Source organism: Procambarus clarkii, chromosome 94 (assembly GCF_040958095.1).
Source record: "Procambarus clarkii isolate CNS0578487 chromosome 94, FALCON_Pclarkii_2.0, whole genome shotgun sequence".
In the NCBI taxonomy this organism is placed as follows: Eukaryota; Metazoa; Arthropoda; class Malacostraca; order Decapoda; family Cambaridae; genus Procambarus; species Procambarus clarkii.
The window spans coordinates 8494050-8511638 of NC_091243.1; the positions used below are offsets into that span (position 1 = coordinate 8494050).

Here is a 17589-nt window from a genome sequence, read left to right on the forward strand (position 1 = left end):
AGGGACTGCCACAGACTGGGGTGGTGGAGGGAGTGCCACTGGTTGGGTGTTGGAGGGGGGTGCCACAGACTGGGGTGTTGGAGGGAGTGCCATAGACTGGGGTGTTGGAGGGACTGCCACAGACTGTGGTGTTGGAGGGAGTGCCACAGACTGGGGTGTTGGAGGGAGTGCCATAGACTGGGGTGGTGGAGGGAGTGCAACAGACTGTGGTGTTGGAGGGAGTGCCACAGACTGTGGTGTTGGAGGGAGTGCCACTGGTTGGGTGTTGGAGGGAGTGCCATAGACTGGGGTGTTGGAGGGAGTGCCACAGACTGGGGTGTTGGAGGGAGTGCCATAGACTGGGGTGTTGGAGGGAGTGCCATAGACTGGGGTGTTGGAGTGCCACTTGAGTCCTGAGACACACTCAGATAGTTGACTCTCTCTCATCGTCTCTCCTGCAGATGTACTCGGTGGATGCGGCGACGAGGCGAGTCTTCCTCAGCTTCAGTATTGACGCCACCTGCACCAACCACCTTCAGAGCCCCCGGGACGGGTACGAGTCTATGGTCCTCACGCCCGTCACTCCGCCCGCGCCTCCTGCCGTCCTCCACACCACCGCCTGCGCCTTCCCCAGATGGGCCCAGGGGTCGTGGCAGCACCTCCAGGTTAGTCTATAGTGAGACCCTCTTGTTATACTCTCTGTCTCTGTCTCTCTGTCTCTCTGTCTCTCTGTCTCTCTCTCTCTCTCTCTCTCTCTCTCTCTCTCTCTCTCTCTCTCTCTCTCTCTCTCTCTCTCTCTCTCTCTCTCTCTCTCCGGGATTATAAAATCTTGTGATCTTATGATAAAACCCATTTCATTACACACTGCCTTTTTTGATGTTTGAATTCTGGCCAATTTTGTGAATTTATTTCCACAAGTTTGAATTTACGACGAAAATAATAAACATATATATACAATTGTCATCATAAACTCGCCGTGCAGTTTAGAATTTCCATAACTTCTGTTTAATGAAAGATAAAAGCAATCAGTAAATTGTGTGAGTCAGGTAATTTAACATGGAGGATTGTTAAATGCTCTCCACATCCACCATCATTTAGCGAGATACGATGTTGGAGTTGGGCAAACACGTTGCACATTTGGGCGGCGTCTACGGCGTTATTCTAGCTGTTGTTGTTGTTTTAGATTCAGCAGCTACTGGGAACAAAAAGTTCCAAGTAGCACGGGCTATGGTGAGCCCGTAGTGGACTTACCTGGCACAGGAGCGGGGCAAGTAGCACGGGCTATGGTGAGCCCGTAGTGGACTTACCTGGCACAGGAGCGGGACAAGTAGCACGGGCTATGGTGAGCCCGTAATGGACTTATCCGGCACAGGAGCGGGGCAAGTAGCACGGGCTATGGTGAGCCCGTAGTGGACTTAACTGGCACAGGAGCGGGGCAAGTAGCTCTGGCTATGGTGAGCCCGTAGTGAACTTACCCGGCACAGGAGCGGGGCAAGTAGCTCTGGCTATGGTGAGCCCGTAGTGGACTTACCTGGCACAGGAGCGAGGCAAGTAGCGCGGGCTATGGTGAGCCCGTAATGGACTTATCCGGCACAGGAACGGGACAAGTAGCACGGGCTATGGTGAACCCGTAGTGGACTTACCTGGCACAGGAGCGGCGCTGTAACTGTGTTATTCTAGCACCAGGATCATCTACGGAGTCAGGTGATGATAGGAGGATGACTAGGTCGAGTGAGGACCACTCTGATAAGCTTACTTCCCACTGAGGGCCGTCAACCCGCTCGCCATAATAGTACATCGCATTTTGACGTATAATTTCCCTAAAGCCTAAAAACTAGTATACTAAAAACTGGTAGTAGCGTCAAACGGGACTTGACGTCCCGTTTTCTGTTCGTGTGTCCTCGGGTAGGTTAGGTTCGGAGCAATTTAGTATGACGGTCTAGTGACGTTTAGAACGCTCGAGAAAACAGCTGCTGAGGAATTGGCCAACGTCTTCCAATCATTTTCTCTGAGTAAACTTCGTCCAGAAATTGCCTAACACTATTTGCTAAGCAAATATACTATTTTCTGTCATTTTTACAGATTGCTTTGATCTCCTACAGAACAGAAGTTAATCAAATTCTAAGGTGCAGAGGGACTTTATAATGTCCCCTTGTATAAATTTGTTTATTATTTTATATGGATATTCAACCAGAACCAAATGAACCAAAATTATGAACCAAAATTTGGTTCATAATTTTACAACATTTTCGAGAATTCAAATATTTAACTACCAATTGGTAGTTAACTGGTTGTATCATAAGATCACGAGAATACTTAAAACTGTTGAAGGCCGATAGGCTCAGGCGAGGCAGTTTCTAATTATATCCACCCAAAATTATTCATATGTTTATGTCTAACCTACGCTTAAAACAACCCAGCGATTTCACGCATATTCTGTTACCCCTCTTATCTGCTCAATATAGCAACTCTGTTTCTATACCAGCATTTATCCCTATTCAATTAAATCACAATAACGGGATATCTATGAGAAAATCATAGGAGCATGACGGTGGGATCGAATCTGCGTGCTTAGGGGTGCGTCTGGGGTTACACAGGACGCTAGTTCGATCCCCCATCCTACTCCAAAGACTTTCTCATTATTTACCTAAAGCTCCACTAACATTCTTTTCTATTATAACCTTTCATATATTTGTATGCTTCGGTTATGTCATCTATAAACCGTCACCGTTCGAGTTTTCTTAATTTCTAATTTTAATTAATAATAATAATTAATGTACATTAATTAATTAATTAATTAAATTAATTAAATTAATTAAATTAAATTAATTAAATTAAATTAAATTAATTAATTAAATAATTAATTAATGTACATTAAGTTTTCTTAATTTCTCTCTTCATAACCCCGATCGTCCAAGTGGTTGGGCGTCATTCCTTTCCACCGTCCCATCCCAAATCCTTATCCTGACCCCTTCCCAGTGCTATATAGTCGTAATGGCTTGGCGCTCTCTACTGATAGTTCCCTTCCCTTCTCTCCATAACACAACTACTTAGGCTGGACGGTAGAGCGACGGTCTCGCTTCATGCAGGTCGGCGTTCAATCCCCGACCGTCCAAGTGGTTGGGCACCATTCCTTCCCCCCGTCCCATCCCAAATCCTTATCCTGACCCCTTCCCAGTGCTACATAGTCGTCATGGCTCGATGCTTTCTGCTGATAATTCCGTTCCGTTCTCTCTTCACAATAGAGGGTTCGGATCCCTTGTATATACATCGACACCCTTCTCCGACAGATCGACGCCAACGAGCTGTGGGTGCAGGACGACGGGGCCGACAAGAAGTACCAGACACTGTGTCTCTCTCAGCACGCCCCCCACGGAGAGCGGTACGCCCTCTACTCCAAGACTCAGTGGTACGTACCTCCCTCCTCCTCCTCCAACTGTACCATAATACCCTCCGTCAGTATGCCCTCCATTCCAAGACACAGTGGTTATCTTGAGGTTATCTTGAGATCATTTCGGGGCTTTAGTGTCCCCGCGGCCCGGTCCTAGACCAGGTCTCCACCCCCAGGAAGCAGCCCGTGACAGCTGACTAACACCCAGGTACCTATTTTACTGCTAGGTAACAGGGGCATAGGGGTGAAAGAAACTCTGCCCAATGTTTCTCGCCGGCGCCCGGGATCGAACTCGGGACCACAGGATCACAAGTCCAGCGTGCTGTCCGCTCGGCCGACCGGCTCCAAAGGGTGGTGTGTACCCTCTTACCCCCTTCTTGGTGTACCGTTCGAGTATGTACCTGATGTACCGTAGGAACGAGCAGCTTCGGTAGACACGTCCAATCAAACGTTGTTTTTTTAGATTCAGCTACTCAGAACAAACGTTCAGAGTAGCACGGGCTATGGTGAGCCCGTCTCCAATCAAACGAATCCCTTTTATCTGATTTGGGACCTGTCACCTAATCAGCCTGATTTGATCAATCTGGCTATTGGGTGTGACACGATTTTTAGGCCTAATTGTCCAAAGTGTGTATGTATCGACCTGAGCTAAACTTATATTGGGAAAATGAAGGTCTTAGATATATATATATATATATATATATATATATATATATATATATATATATATATATATCTTCGATACAACTCATCGTTTGGTGTCCATTATTATGTTTGCCCAATCAATTCATGTTTATCTTATTCCAACGGGATTGGTCACCCGACAACACCTCTCGTGAAATTAATCTGTTATCAGTGTTCTGTTGCCCAAGAATAAATCTGTTTCCCATTTTCTGTTGCCCAAGAATAAATCTGTTTCCCATTTTCTGTTGCCCAAGAATAAATCAGTTCCCCCCATGTTCTATTACCCCAAGTATAACATTGTATGAAAACAAAATCAAAACCTTTCATATCAGCTGTACATATCAGCTGTACATATCAGCTGTACATATCAGCTGTACGTATCAGCTGTACATGTTTGAGTTATCAGTGACCGCGTGTTTATGTGTGTATCCCCTTGACAGTGGAGACGAGGAGTTTAGCTGTATCTGGATCAAGAAGAGGGCTGTTAACGTTATTGAGTACCAGATGGGTGAGTGTGTCTTGGGTCGTCATCCTCTTAAAAAAAATACATTTGCAGGGATTAGATAATGTTTAACGCGATTTCGGCTCTATTCGCCTTCAGAGAGAGAGATCTCATTCTCTATCTTGCTCTGATGAAGGCGAATTCAGCCGAAAACTCGTTCAGCATTCTCTAATTCTTCAAATGTGGCTTTGAATACTTGCTGAATACTCATTTTTGACTAATGAATACTTGCTGATAGGTGAGTCAGCTCTTGTAGTGGCCTTGATACCCACCAAAGACCTTAAGTCCCCATCACCAGACCAAAGGTACTAACTCTACCGTTCGCTTCTCCCACAGCGGCGGTCCCTAGTCAGCAGTACAACGCCTCCAGGGTGTGCTCCGATGATATGTTCCGAGGGCAGGAGTGGTCTACCCAGGGCCGTGAGTATAACCCGTTGTTGCTGTTGGTATAGATTCTGCTACTCGGATCGAAACGTTCCAAGTAGCACGGGCTATAAATAAATAAATAAATATATATATGTCGTACCTAGTAGCCAGAACGCACTTCTCAGCCTACTATACAAGGCCCAATTTGCCTAATAAGCCAAGTTTTCATGAATTAATGTTTTTTCGACGACCTAACCTACCTAACCTAACCTAACCTACAATTTTCGGTTACCTAACCCAACCTAACCTATAAAGATAGGTTAGGTTAGGTTAGGTAGGGTTGGTTAGGTTCGGTCATATATCTACGTTAATTTTAACTCCAATAAAACAAAATTGACCTCATACATAATGAAATGGGTAGCTTTATCATTTCATAAGAAAAAAATTAGAGAAAATATATTAATTCAGGAAAACTTGGCTTATTAGGCAAATCAGGCCTTGCATAGTAGGCTGACAAGTGCGTTCTGGCTACTAGGTACGACATATATATATATATATATATATATATATATATATATATATATATATATATATATATATATATATATATACATATACATATACATACATATATATATATATATATATGTATATATCTAAACACATACATACCTTTTCTCACTGGACTGCTTCTACTCTTCAAACTTGATATCTTCTCTCACTGGACTACCCCCTAACTCTTCAAACTTGATATCTCCCCATCCACACTCTTCAAAGACCGCACGATATCCATTACTGACTCCCTTCTTCCTGTGTCCCCCCCGACCAGGTCTCGATCCGGAAAATCTTTCGGGTTGTCCTATCACCGGAGAGTACACGGGCGTGATCCCAGACGCCCAGGAGCTGTGTGCCCGCCTCTCCTCCGTCTGTAGCGACCCCCAGCACATGCACTACACCGTGTCCTCCTGCTCCAACGACACCGAGGTCTACGAAGGTGAGTCCTGGAGGAGGGAGGAATGCTGGAGTGGGACTCTCGAGGAACTCTGAAGCTCTCGAGTAGTTAGGGGGGATGATGGGTGGTGTGTCTTGAAGGTGCTTCGACGAAGGGTGTTGGAGGGAGGGCCATCTTGAAGTTGTCTTGAGATGATTTCGGGGCTTAGCTTCCTCGCGGCACGGTCCTCGACCATGGAGCAAGTGTTGGAGGATGTGCCTTCAGGAGTGCCACTAGAGGCTTGTAACTCTACAATATACAGTGTAGAGGACTCCTGACTATAGAGTCATTGGGGTTATATGAAACAAATTTAATATCTTAGCTAATTCAGTTGACTCATACAGGTATACAATTTATTAAATAATAGAATACTAACCTTTCATGAATAGTTATAGAATAACTGCCGAATAATTACTGCTAAATTAAGAGAGTTAACTAGAGAGAATTGTGAAAAATATATCTATAACAAAGTAATATTTGAAACGATATATTTGATAAAAAACACAAGTTTTTCAACTCGAACAAGAGAAGTCTTAAGAGACTTCGTCCACAAACATCTCTTTCTTATACTGATGGATTAGGAGCATGTTCTAACTAGTTACTAACAGTACTAGTTACTAACAGTACTAGTTACTAACAGTACTAGTTACTAACAGTACTAGTTACTAACAGTACTAGTTACTAACAGTACTAGTTACTAACAGTACTAGTTACTAACAGTACTAGTTACTAACAGTACTAGTTACTAACAGTACTAGTTACTAACAGTACTAGTTACTAACAGTACTAGTTACTAACAGTACTAGTTACTAACCATACTAGTTACTAACCTTACTGGTTACTAATCATACTAGTTACTAACCATGCTAGTTACTAATACTAGTTACTAATTATACTAGTTACTAATCATACTAGTTACTAATCATACTAGTTACTAACCATACTAGTTACTAATCATACTAGTTACTAATCATAGTTACTAATCATACTGTATCTACAAGTTGGTTTACAGCCCACATCATCACTATATTTGTTCCGAGCCCCTTGCAGTGTGCGTGGTTTACAGGATAGTACGGATATTCTTAGGTTTACCCTGAGTGGATATTCTTGGGTTTACCCTGAGTGGATATTCTTGGGTTTACCCTGAGTGGATATTCTTGGGTTTACCCTGAGTGGATATTCTTGGGTTTACCCTGAGTGGATATTCTTGGGTTTACCCTGAGTGGATATTCTTGGTTTTACTTTGCGTGAAAATTACTGGGTTTACTCCGTGAATATTCTCAGGTAATTCCAAAAATATCTTCCGTCCAGCTCAAGTGGTTGGATTGGACGGTAGAGCGACGGTCTCGCTTCATGCAGGTCGGCGTTCAATCCCCGACCGTCCAAGTGGTTGGGCACCATTCCTGTCCCTCCCTTCGTCCCATCCCAAATCCTAATCCTGACCCCTTCCCAGTGCTATATAGTCATAATCGCTTGGCGCTTTCTCCCGATACCTCCCCTCTGAGATAACCCAAGAATAAGGACTTTTTTCTTGGCGAGATATCAAACCGAGGGAGATTGGATATCTATGTCAAGATGATGTGATGGTGTGGCGGATGATGGTGTGAGTTAGTGATGTGTTGTGATGTGTTGTGATGGCAGTAGATCGTGGGCGTGTAAGTGACGCGGACGCAGGCGCAGGCGCGGGCGTAGAGTCCCACCGACGGCGTCAGCGGGGCGTGTATCGTGTATTGGACCCACGCCTCCTGCAGGAGTCCCGCGCCCAACGCCACGCCCTCCGCCACACCCCACGCCACGCCCCACGCCAGCGCTCCTGGGCCTACACCCGCGCAGCGGAGCTTGGCTGGTCCCCTGATGCGCAGTTTACCACCATAGGCGCCCAACCGCGGCGCAGAGAGCGACCCCCGAAGCAGATTTACGTCTTCCACGACGCGGAAAACACCCCTGCGCTGAAAGTTAGTGCGCAGGCGCAGACGCAGACGCAGCAGCACCTTCGGGAGATGAGCAGCAGTCAGCCACAGGGCTCCACCACCACCACCACCCGCCTACCGTACCCGCACGAGCAGCCCTTCTACTTCCGGGTGGAGTCGCAGGAGTCCGCTTGGGCACACCTGCGGGGTGATGAGCCCGTCACCATTGAAGGTCAGCACCCGTCAGGGGAGGCGCAGGAGGGCCCCTGCTGCCTGGCCTCTCTCTCTCTTCCTGGCACTCCCGTAGTTATTGATCTCCCGCCTGGCCCTCCGCCAGCAGTGGCACGCCATATATCCTACACCACCACCGCCTCCTTCAGGAGTACCAGCAGTAAAACGTCATTATATGCACTGTAGATACTTCTCTCCCACACACACCCCTCACCGCTCTAAACAACCCCTTTCCCCCTTTCCAATGATCATAAATCACCCCTTTCAAAGACTCGTTTTTCCCCTATATGCAACAGCCTGATTGATGAAGATTAAGCCTCCTAAGAGGTGGCACGGGCATGAATAACCAGTAATGCCCAATGCCTTTCCCTCCCTAGTTAAATACTCTTCTGAGCATAATCCCCGTCTTCATATGACGCATTTATCCCTCGTTTTATCCAACCACTCTCTCTTCCCCCCCCCCACTTTCTTCTACCCCCCTCCACCCCTCATAATCCCCCCCCCCTCCACCAAAGAGGGGGGGTGAAAGAAGGAGTTCGTAGACACACACACACACCGCCACTGGCCGTGGTGTTTACGCTTGGTCACAACAGCACCCAGTTCGCCAGTCTGCACCCTGTTTTATTTTGTTTTTTATCTCGACTCTCATCTGACTGGACCTGTCTGATGATTACTGTTTGACAATTGTCAGAGATCTGCCGCTCCCACGTCCTCGCCAGTCTTCCCTATACTGGGGGCGGACCTATACTAGGTCAGACCTATATGGGGGCAGACATGATGTGGAACCTAAATTGGAACAGATCGAACTTGGATCAAAATACCGACAGGTAGACAGTGACTTCATACAATAAGGATTCCAGACGGGAACCTTAGAATGGCCTCTGTGTCGTGGTACATAATCTGTCTTTGCTATGCAACGATCCACTTTGCCTGCGTGAGTCTCATTCACGCGACCCCGAAATGGATCATTGCAATCGGTACTAATTCTCAGTGGCCTAGCATTGACGGCTGTGGCCTAGCCTTGACGGCTGTGGCCTAGCCTTGACGGCTGTGGCCTAGCTTTGACGGCTGTGGCCTAGCCTTGACGGCTGTGGCCTAGCCTTGACGGCTGTGGCCTAGCCTTGACGGCTGTGGCCTAGCTTTGACGGCTGTGGCCTAGCCTTGACGGCTGTGGCCTAGCCTTGACGGCTGTGGCCTAGCCTTGACGGCTGTGGCCTAGCTTTGACGGCTGTGGCCTAGCCTTGACGGCTGTGGCCTAGCCTTGACGGCTGTGGCCTAGCCTTGACGGCTGTGGCCTAGCTTTGACGGCTGTGGCCTAGCCTTGACCCCTGTGGCCTAGCCTTGACCCCTGTGGCTTATCCTTGACGGCTGTGGCCTAGCCTTGACCCCTGTGGCCTAGCCTTGACCTGATATGACATTGACGAAATACTTAACATATATATTATTATGTTGCTTACAGGTGAAGCAATTACAACTTTATTGCACTTTTATAGTAGTGGTATTTGTCTGTCTGTCTGTGTTTCCTTGTCATGGTAAAACTGGTTATTGTTGTGGTAGAAACTAATCCATGACTAACTATTGCATGACTATTGCATGGCCTAACTAACGCACGCCTAACTAATGCACGCCTAACCAACGCATGACTAACTAGAATACACGAACATTATAGTTTACTGTTATCTTGTTTTTGTCCAAATAAATGTTAATGTCATCTTACTTATTTACGAGCTGATGGCGGGGAATAAAATACTCAAATTGCTTATTGATACGCACATATCCAGAATATGTACGCACGCACACACACACACACACACACACACACACACACACACACACACACACACACACACACACACACACACACACACACACACACACACACACCTGTATGTACATCAGGATGACTGAATCTGTACATCAGTTGTTTGACGGTTGAGAGGCGGGACCAAAGAGCCAAGGCTCAACCCCCGCAAGCACAATTAGGTGAGCACACACACACACACACACACACACACACACACACACACACACACACACACACACACACACACACACACACACACACACACACTGAAAAATGGAATGCACTTCAGGAACAGGTTCTGGAAGCAAATACTATTCATAATTTTAAAACCAGGTATGATAGGGAAATGGGACAGGAGTCATTGCTGTAAACAACCGATGCTCGAAAGGCGGGATCCAAGAGTCAATGCTCGATCCTGCAGACACAACTAGGTGAGTACACACACACACACACACACACACACACACACACACACACACACACACACACACACACACACACACACACACACACTGAAAAATGGAATGCACTTCAGGAACAGGTTCTGGAAGCAAATACTATTCATAATTTTAAAACCAGGTATGATAGGGAAATGGGACAGGAGTCATTGCTGTAAACAACCGATGCTCGAAAGGCGGGATCCAAGAGTCAATGCTCGATCCTGCAGACACAACTAGGTGAGTACACACACACACACACACACACACACACACACACACACACACACACACACACACACACACACACACACACACACACACACACACGCACCAAGTCTAAAACATCACCTAACCTTCCTTCTCCTCCTCCTTGCGTGCCCTCAGAGCGAGAGTACAGGTGCCTGGGACAATGGTCAGAGGGCGGGGTGATGTACACCCTCACCCACCGACGCGACGTCGACACGTACGAGTGCTTCGCCGGGGTGGTGGTGAACTCGAACGAGATCTTCATCATCGAAGCCGGCACCAGCTGCAAGAGGGGACTCCAACCCCTCGCTGATGGCATGAAACTCGTCAGACAAGGTGAGGGGAAGAGGAGATATTGTGTAAGGGAGGGATATAGTGTAAGGGGAAGATGATGTGGGGGGGGGAATAGAGAGGGGTGATAGAGGGTAAAGGTGGAAAGGGAAGAGAGCGTTCATAGTGTACAGGAGTTGAGGAACTGGAAGAAAAGATGACAGAATGGTTGAGATATAGAGATGGAAAAAGAAAAGAGGATTTAGAGAAAGAGAATGGAAAGACAAAGGGGATAAGAATGGAATAAATAAGGTAGGGATGAAAATTAAGAGACAAAGAGAACAGGGACGGTAAGGTAATGCTCAGAATTATTATTGATTATCCTGAATCCTAAATTATTACCACTTATGGATATATCACTATTTGGATAGTTGTTATAATCATCCATTTTAAGCCACGTTTGATTGTTTCAAGAGCAGGTTAGACATGTATATATATCTTCTGGGATGTGAGTTTTCAGTTGCATATATGCCTGAGGACCATTCAGGCTTGTTCGTGTATATATATATATATATATATATATATATATATATATATATATATATATATATATATATATATATATATATATATATATATGAATGTGATTGGGCGGATAGAAATAGGAGCTGCCTCGTATGGGCCAATAGGCCTTCTGAAGTTACCTTCATTCTTATGTTCTTAAGTTCTTAACCCCCCCCCCCTCACCCACATCTCTCTCCCCCCCTGTAGCCACCTGTAGTGAGATCGAGGCGAGATCTTCGACCCCTCCTCCACACCTGGAGGTGACCACCCGCCCCCCCTGGTGGCCCCCCACCACCAAGAACCCCTGGATGAAGAGGACCTCCACTACCGACTCTCCAACCTGGAGTAATGAGAGTGAGTATGTTGTTGGTGTTGGTGGTGTGTATGTGTAGTGACTGCAAAATCGAGCTATTAGTTCTGCGACCCTGCCTTTCTAATTTATTTTTCCTTTATTATGTCTACTACATATATTTCTCTCTATTACACACAAACACACACACATATCCCCAGGAAGTAGCCCGTAGCAGCTGTCTAGCTCCCAGGTACCTATTTACTGATAGGTGAATAGGGATACCAGAAAGAAACTCTGCCCATTTGTTTCTGCCTCAGCCGGGGATCGAACCCGGGCCCTTAGGACTACTAAAAGCGCTGTTCCCTTAGCCGCGAGGCCACCCTGTGTGTGTGTGTGTGTGTGTGTGTGTGTGTGTGTGTGTGTGTGTGTGTGTGTGTGTGTGTGTGTGTGTGTTTTGTTCAGTATATAGAAACACCCCTGCTAAGCCGATTCCAAATTATCCTCTGATTATCCCTTCAAGCATTGTGTACGGACCGCAAAGGCCATTCTTCAGCAGGTAAAGCGCTCTAGCGCGTGTCTTTTCCTTGAATGTAGGAACAACGTTGACTGTTTTTCATCGCTTTGGCAGTTCCCCTTTGTCTAGTGAGTCGTTGTAAATCGCTGTGAGTGGTCTCTTCAACTCTCCTATGGCGTGCTACGGATGTATGGATAATTTTATTTAGTTTCTTATGATCTTCTCTGATACATTTTCTCTAATTAATTCCTCATAGCACAATGGTGCCACAACTATGTTATCATAAAATCCAGATGCAATGTGCTGCCTTTTATCTGATTGTTCATGATAAACTTATTAAATTTCCTCAGCATGAGCAGGAGGGCTTTGCATACTTCTCTGTCATTCTCGGTGTGTCCATCTTTGTGTTTTTTAGGTTTATCTTCGTCACGTGGTTGCCCAACCACTTGGACTGGGCGATTGAGCGACGGTCTCGTTTCATGCAGGTCGACGTTCAATTCCCGACCGTTCAAGTGGTTGGGCGCCATTCCTTTTCCCCCGTCCCATCCCAAAGCCTTATCCTGACCCCTTCCCTGTGCTGTATAATCATAATGGCTTGGCGGTTTCCCCTGATAAATTCCTCTGTCCTGCATGTTGCACTCACAGGCACTCTTCCCACAGTTGTGCAGCACTCATGTTTCCCCTGCACGCACTCTCCATGTGCCTTTTCAGTACCTTTTTGCTCCCTTAACCGCCCCATGTTGAACACAGAGCGTCCCCAAGTCTCCGGATTTTTCCTTTTCCTCAGATAATTTTTAATAGGATGTCTCTCATTATGTCATATTTCCCGCTCTTGTATATCAATGAATTTATGGGTGTGTTTACACCCTTGTGAGTGACCACAACAAAATAATAATATTTTCTCCATTCATTTAAAGCATCGTTGTTTTCTCTGACAGTTTCCAGAGAGGCTCACTCCAGCAGTGCCAGAGCCTCCGGACTGCTGCTGCCGCTTCTGCTGACCTCTCTCCTGCTTCTGGCCGCCTTGTGACGTCTCCTCCCTTCGTCAGCCTGCTCTTGAGGAAGCTATGGCGTCACCGCTCATATTAGCCACTCCATTAACGCGCAACAGCCGTGACGTCACCTGGTGTCGCGCCTCATATCAGCCACTCATCTCGCGCAACAGCTACGACGTCACGTGGTGTCGCGCCTCATATCAGCCACTCATCTCGCGCAACAGCTATGACGTCACAGGTGATGCTTCTCATATCAGCCACTCATCTCGCGCAACAGCTACGACGTCACCTGGTGTCGCGCCTCATATCAGCCACTCATCTTGCGCAACAGCTATGACGTTGACAACAGCCACCTCCAACCAACCAATGACGTCGAGAGAAATCGTGGCGTCACGGAACCTCAGTTGCCATTCATATCTTTTCCTGCGCAGTTCATCATTCCAGTTTGAGAAAACTCGACCTCGCCTTGACATTAATCAGTCATTAATCAGCTTTTGTGAAGACAATGTGATTATCGTCTTCTCTTCGTGTTTTACAACTTCTCTAATATAGCCACAACAGCATCAGTAGTATATATAGATATACAAAAGCATTATATACAGTATTTCCAACTGCGTCCGTGTGGCGTATATCTCTTATATCCGGGTTGTGTATGTGACATATATGTTTAAGGCTTCCCTCGCGTCTCCCTTACGACATAACTCTCGATTCACCATCGATAGTGACGTCATTCACTATCCCTCTCTCTCCATTCACATGACGTCATCGTTAGCGCCCATTCATGAGCCTGCTAAGCGACGAAGATTACGTCGTCCAATAAGATTCGTGCATTCGTTTGACGTCATCTTTTGGTGTCCAATTGCTGGCATTCTCGTTTGCTCCTATTGCTTCTAGTCAATATTCTCTTCTTATGTGCGTATAATATTTAGAATGTACGTAGGTAGGGGTCTGTGAATGTCAAATAAAAAAAAAATAATGCGTACGGCGGTTGTAAGTCTTACGAACGTCTTAAAAAGATTAATTAAGTCTTATTTTTAAAAAAGTCTCAGAATTCACGTATGAACGAATCTTCTTGTCGTTCACAGACTGTGGATTATTTGTTTACATTTTGACGATTGTTCGTTTGGCTTGTTTGGTCGCGCCAGTTTATCTTCTAAAAAATGATAGTAATTATAGCAGGTGTGGGAGAAACGTACACATATGTACTGTTGTGCTGCAGGTGTGGGAGAAACGTACACATATGTATTTTTACGCTGCAGGTGTGGGAGAAACGTACACATATGTACTGTTGCGCTGCAGGTGTGGAAGAAACATACACATATGTACCGTTACGCTGCAGGTGTGGGAGAAACATACACATATGTACTGTTGCGCTGCAGGTGTGGGAGAAACGTACACAAATGTACTGTTGTGCTGCAGGTGTGGAAGAAACATACACATATGTACTGTTACGCTGCAGGTGTGGGAGAAACGTACACAAATGTACTGTTGTGCTGCAGGTGTGGAAGAATCATACACACATATGTACTGTTGCGCCCCCACACAAAATCTGCCTTTTGAACTGTGAATTGTGTTGAGAGTACGAGAAAGAAAAGAACCGCCAAACCTAAACTTTCTTAGGCCTAGTATATTAGGCCTAAGATTGTTTATTTAAGCCTAGGACATGTTAACATTTGATTGCATAATTACCGTTCCATTGTTTAGCAATTTGTGGTATTTCCTGAATTTTCCTGAAATTTCCTTTCAATTCCAAGGATTTTAGCTCTGAATTTCCGGAATTTTTAAATAGCTTAAAACATCTACTTTCATTCTTTTGGAGAGGGTCCAACAGTCCACTTTTTTTACGTTCTACCAATAGTTGCAATAAGTACTATGTCAATCTTAGAAAATGGGTGGTGAGTAACACGTGTGTTTATGTTTATTCATGAAAATCATTCATTCATATTCATGAAGTTCATTCATCATGTGGAATTCATTCATAACAGCTGTGTTTACTATCCTCTTTCACTCTGTATCGCCGGCCATCCCTAGTCACAAGCCTTGTGTGTAGTGATCTCAGCAACAGGTGTGTGTGTGTGTTGATGTGCAACACGTGCCTAGACGTGAAACAGGTGTACAGATGCGTTGATGTGCAACAAATGTGCTTACGGTCATCAGATGTACTGGTGTGTGTGTGTGTCGACTTGCAACAGAAGTCGACTAGTTCAGGTGTGTTAATATGCAACAGGTGTCATAGGTGTGCTGACATTGAACAGGTGTACAGATGTGTTGCAACAGTTGTACAGGTATGCAGACATGCAACAGATTTACAGATGTGTTGATGTGAAACAGGTTTACAGGTGTGTTGGTGGGCAACAGGTGTGCTCATGAGCAACAGGTGTATTGATGTGCAACAGATATACAGGTGTGCAACAGTAGGAGGCACAGATGTTGCCTCTGGTGTGCTCAATATCCTTACGAAATATATAAAATCTATACTGTATGATTTTACACATGTTATTCATTCATCTTGTGGCGCACCGTAGGCCTATACAGTTATACATCTTGTAGTCCACAGTAGGCCTATTCATTTATACATCTTGTGGTTCACAGTATACATTTATACATATTCAATGTGGTAGACAGTAGGCCTAAACAGTTATACATTTTGTGGTACACAGTAGGATCATACAGTTATACATAGTCCTTGTGGTTCATAGTATGTCTATACAGCTATACATATACCTTATTGTATACAGTATACATTTACAGCTCGGAATGAATGTGCCACAAAAAAATATGAAGATATCTTTTGTAAAAACTGTAAATTTGATTTACAGTTTTTTAAATTGCACGACGCAAATTTTTGCCATTCAAGTAATTCGACTTCAAATACTATGAATGAATTTTATGAATGCATCATCGGCAAATCTAATGAATGAATGAATGAATTTCACGTTTTCTGTCATCAACGTAGTCAAGGTTTACGGAAATTGAAAACTAAACTTTGTGAATAGGCTGCGTCTCTTTCTCTCTCTCTCTCTCTTTCTCTCTCTCTCTTTCTCTATCTCTCTTTTGACGACGAACTAAGATGCTTATAGCTTGCTCTTCTCACCGCCATGCACCTCTTTGACTCTGTCATGAAGCAAGACGCCCTCACCTTCTGCAAGTTCTACGAGTTGTACCTTAAATAGACAGTATTTTTTATCCTTCGTTTTCCTATTGAGGGGGAAACTATGGCAGTATTGTTTGCCTTGATAACGGGGCTATATTATGCTTTACCTTCTACAAATAAATAAGCGTTTAGTTGCGATGTTCCGGGTCATGCTGTAGCGCGCGTTTTCTGACGGTTCTAGTCATTCCCAATCCTTGTATAGTGATCAGCCAGTCCCAGCCGGGGCTGATTGGTCGTGTGTGTGGGTTGTATATAGAACAAATGTTACACTATTAATATTGTATATACACCTGTTGTTTTCTCTATGTTATAGAGCTCTTGATGTGGAATGAATTGCGAGATTATATTCGTGTTGTATAATGGCCTAATTGCATTATATAATTGATTACATCAAACAGTTATGCTAATGTGTCATTAGTGTATAGCTACCTGGTTGCATGATTAACTATATTGCAATCTATTTCCGGCGATGGGAAACTGCTCTGGCGAGGTTGCATCTTGGCCATATACTCGCTTAAATACTCTTAATAATCTCTCACCATCTGCATGTGATTTTGACATAGCACATGAAGTTTTTTTTCTTAACTTACCATCTTGGTTCTTAAGTTCTGGAAGAATTTGACCTTGGAAAAATTCAGTTATGTTGACCAATTCATTAATTTCTGTAGCACCATGACGTGCCGTGTGTCCCTTTGCATTAGCTCAAACTGCTATGTGTGTATTCATGTGTCAACTAAATATTGCAATTGCGAAGGTCATTAAAATATATGTATGTATCTTCACAGCATGACCAGATGTATCTTATAGTTGTAAATAGGTGTAAATACATATGTTTATGATACCATACGGTGTGTAAAAATATATATGCAGAATAATTATTGATATCTTGGCAATAAAGGAGAAGATGCACTGATTTGATATTTTCTTATTGACAGTTCCTCTATTTTGACATGTGTACACACGCGCGCGCCCACACACACACACACACACACACACACACACACACACACACACACACACACACACACACAGTGATGTGGTGGAGGCTGACTCCATACACAGTTTCAAGTGTAGATATGATAGAGCCCAGTAGGCTCAGGAATCTGTACACCAGTTGATTGACGGTTGAGAGGCGGGACCAAAGCGCCAGAGCTCAACCCCCGCGAACACAACTAGGTGAGTGCACACACACGCCGTCCGCACGCTTACAGACCTTCCTCTGATGAACCCAGAGATGCACTGTGCGTAACACACAT

At 44.9% G+C, this 17589-nt stretch overlaps 1 protein-coding gene across 1 annotated transcript in view; it reads left to right on the top strand.

Moving 5' to 3' along the window:
* Positions 1–17246, top strand: part of LOC123747308 (uncharacterized) — a 52989-nt gene extending 35743 nt beyond the window's left edge. Inside the window, exons 7-15 of the mRNA XM_069319743.1 lie at positions 441–644; positions 3270–3388; positions 4495–4562; positions 4893–4976; positions 5752–5916; positions 7555–8055; positions 10683–10880; positions 11586–11732; positions 13123–17246. Of these exons, the coding sequence (XP_069175844.1) occupies positions 441–644; positions 3270–3388; positions 4495–4562; positions 4893–4976; positions 5752–5916; positions 7555–8055; positions 10683–10880; positions 11586–11732; positions 13123–13214 (1578 nt within the window). The 3' untranslated portion in view covers positions 13215–17246. The remainder of the gene's footprint in view (positions 1–440; positions 645–3269; positions 3389–4494; positions 4563–4892; positions 4977–5751; positions 5917–7554; positions 8056–10682; positions 10881–11585; positions 11733–13122) is intronic.
* The last annotated feature ends 343 nt before the right edge of the window (positions 17247–17589 follow it).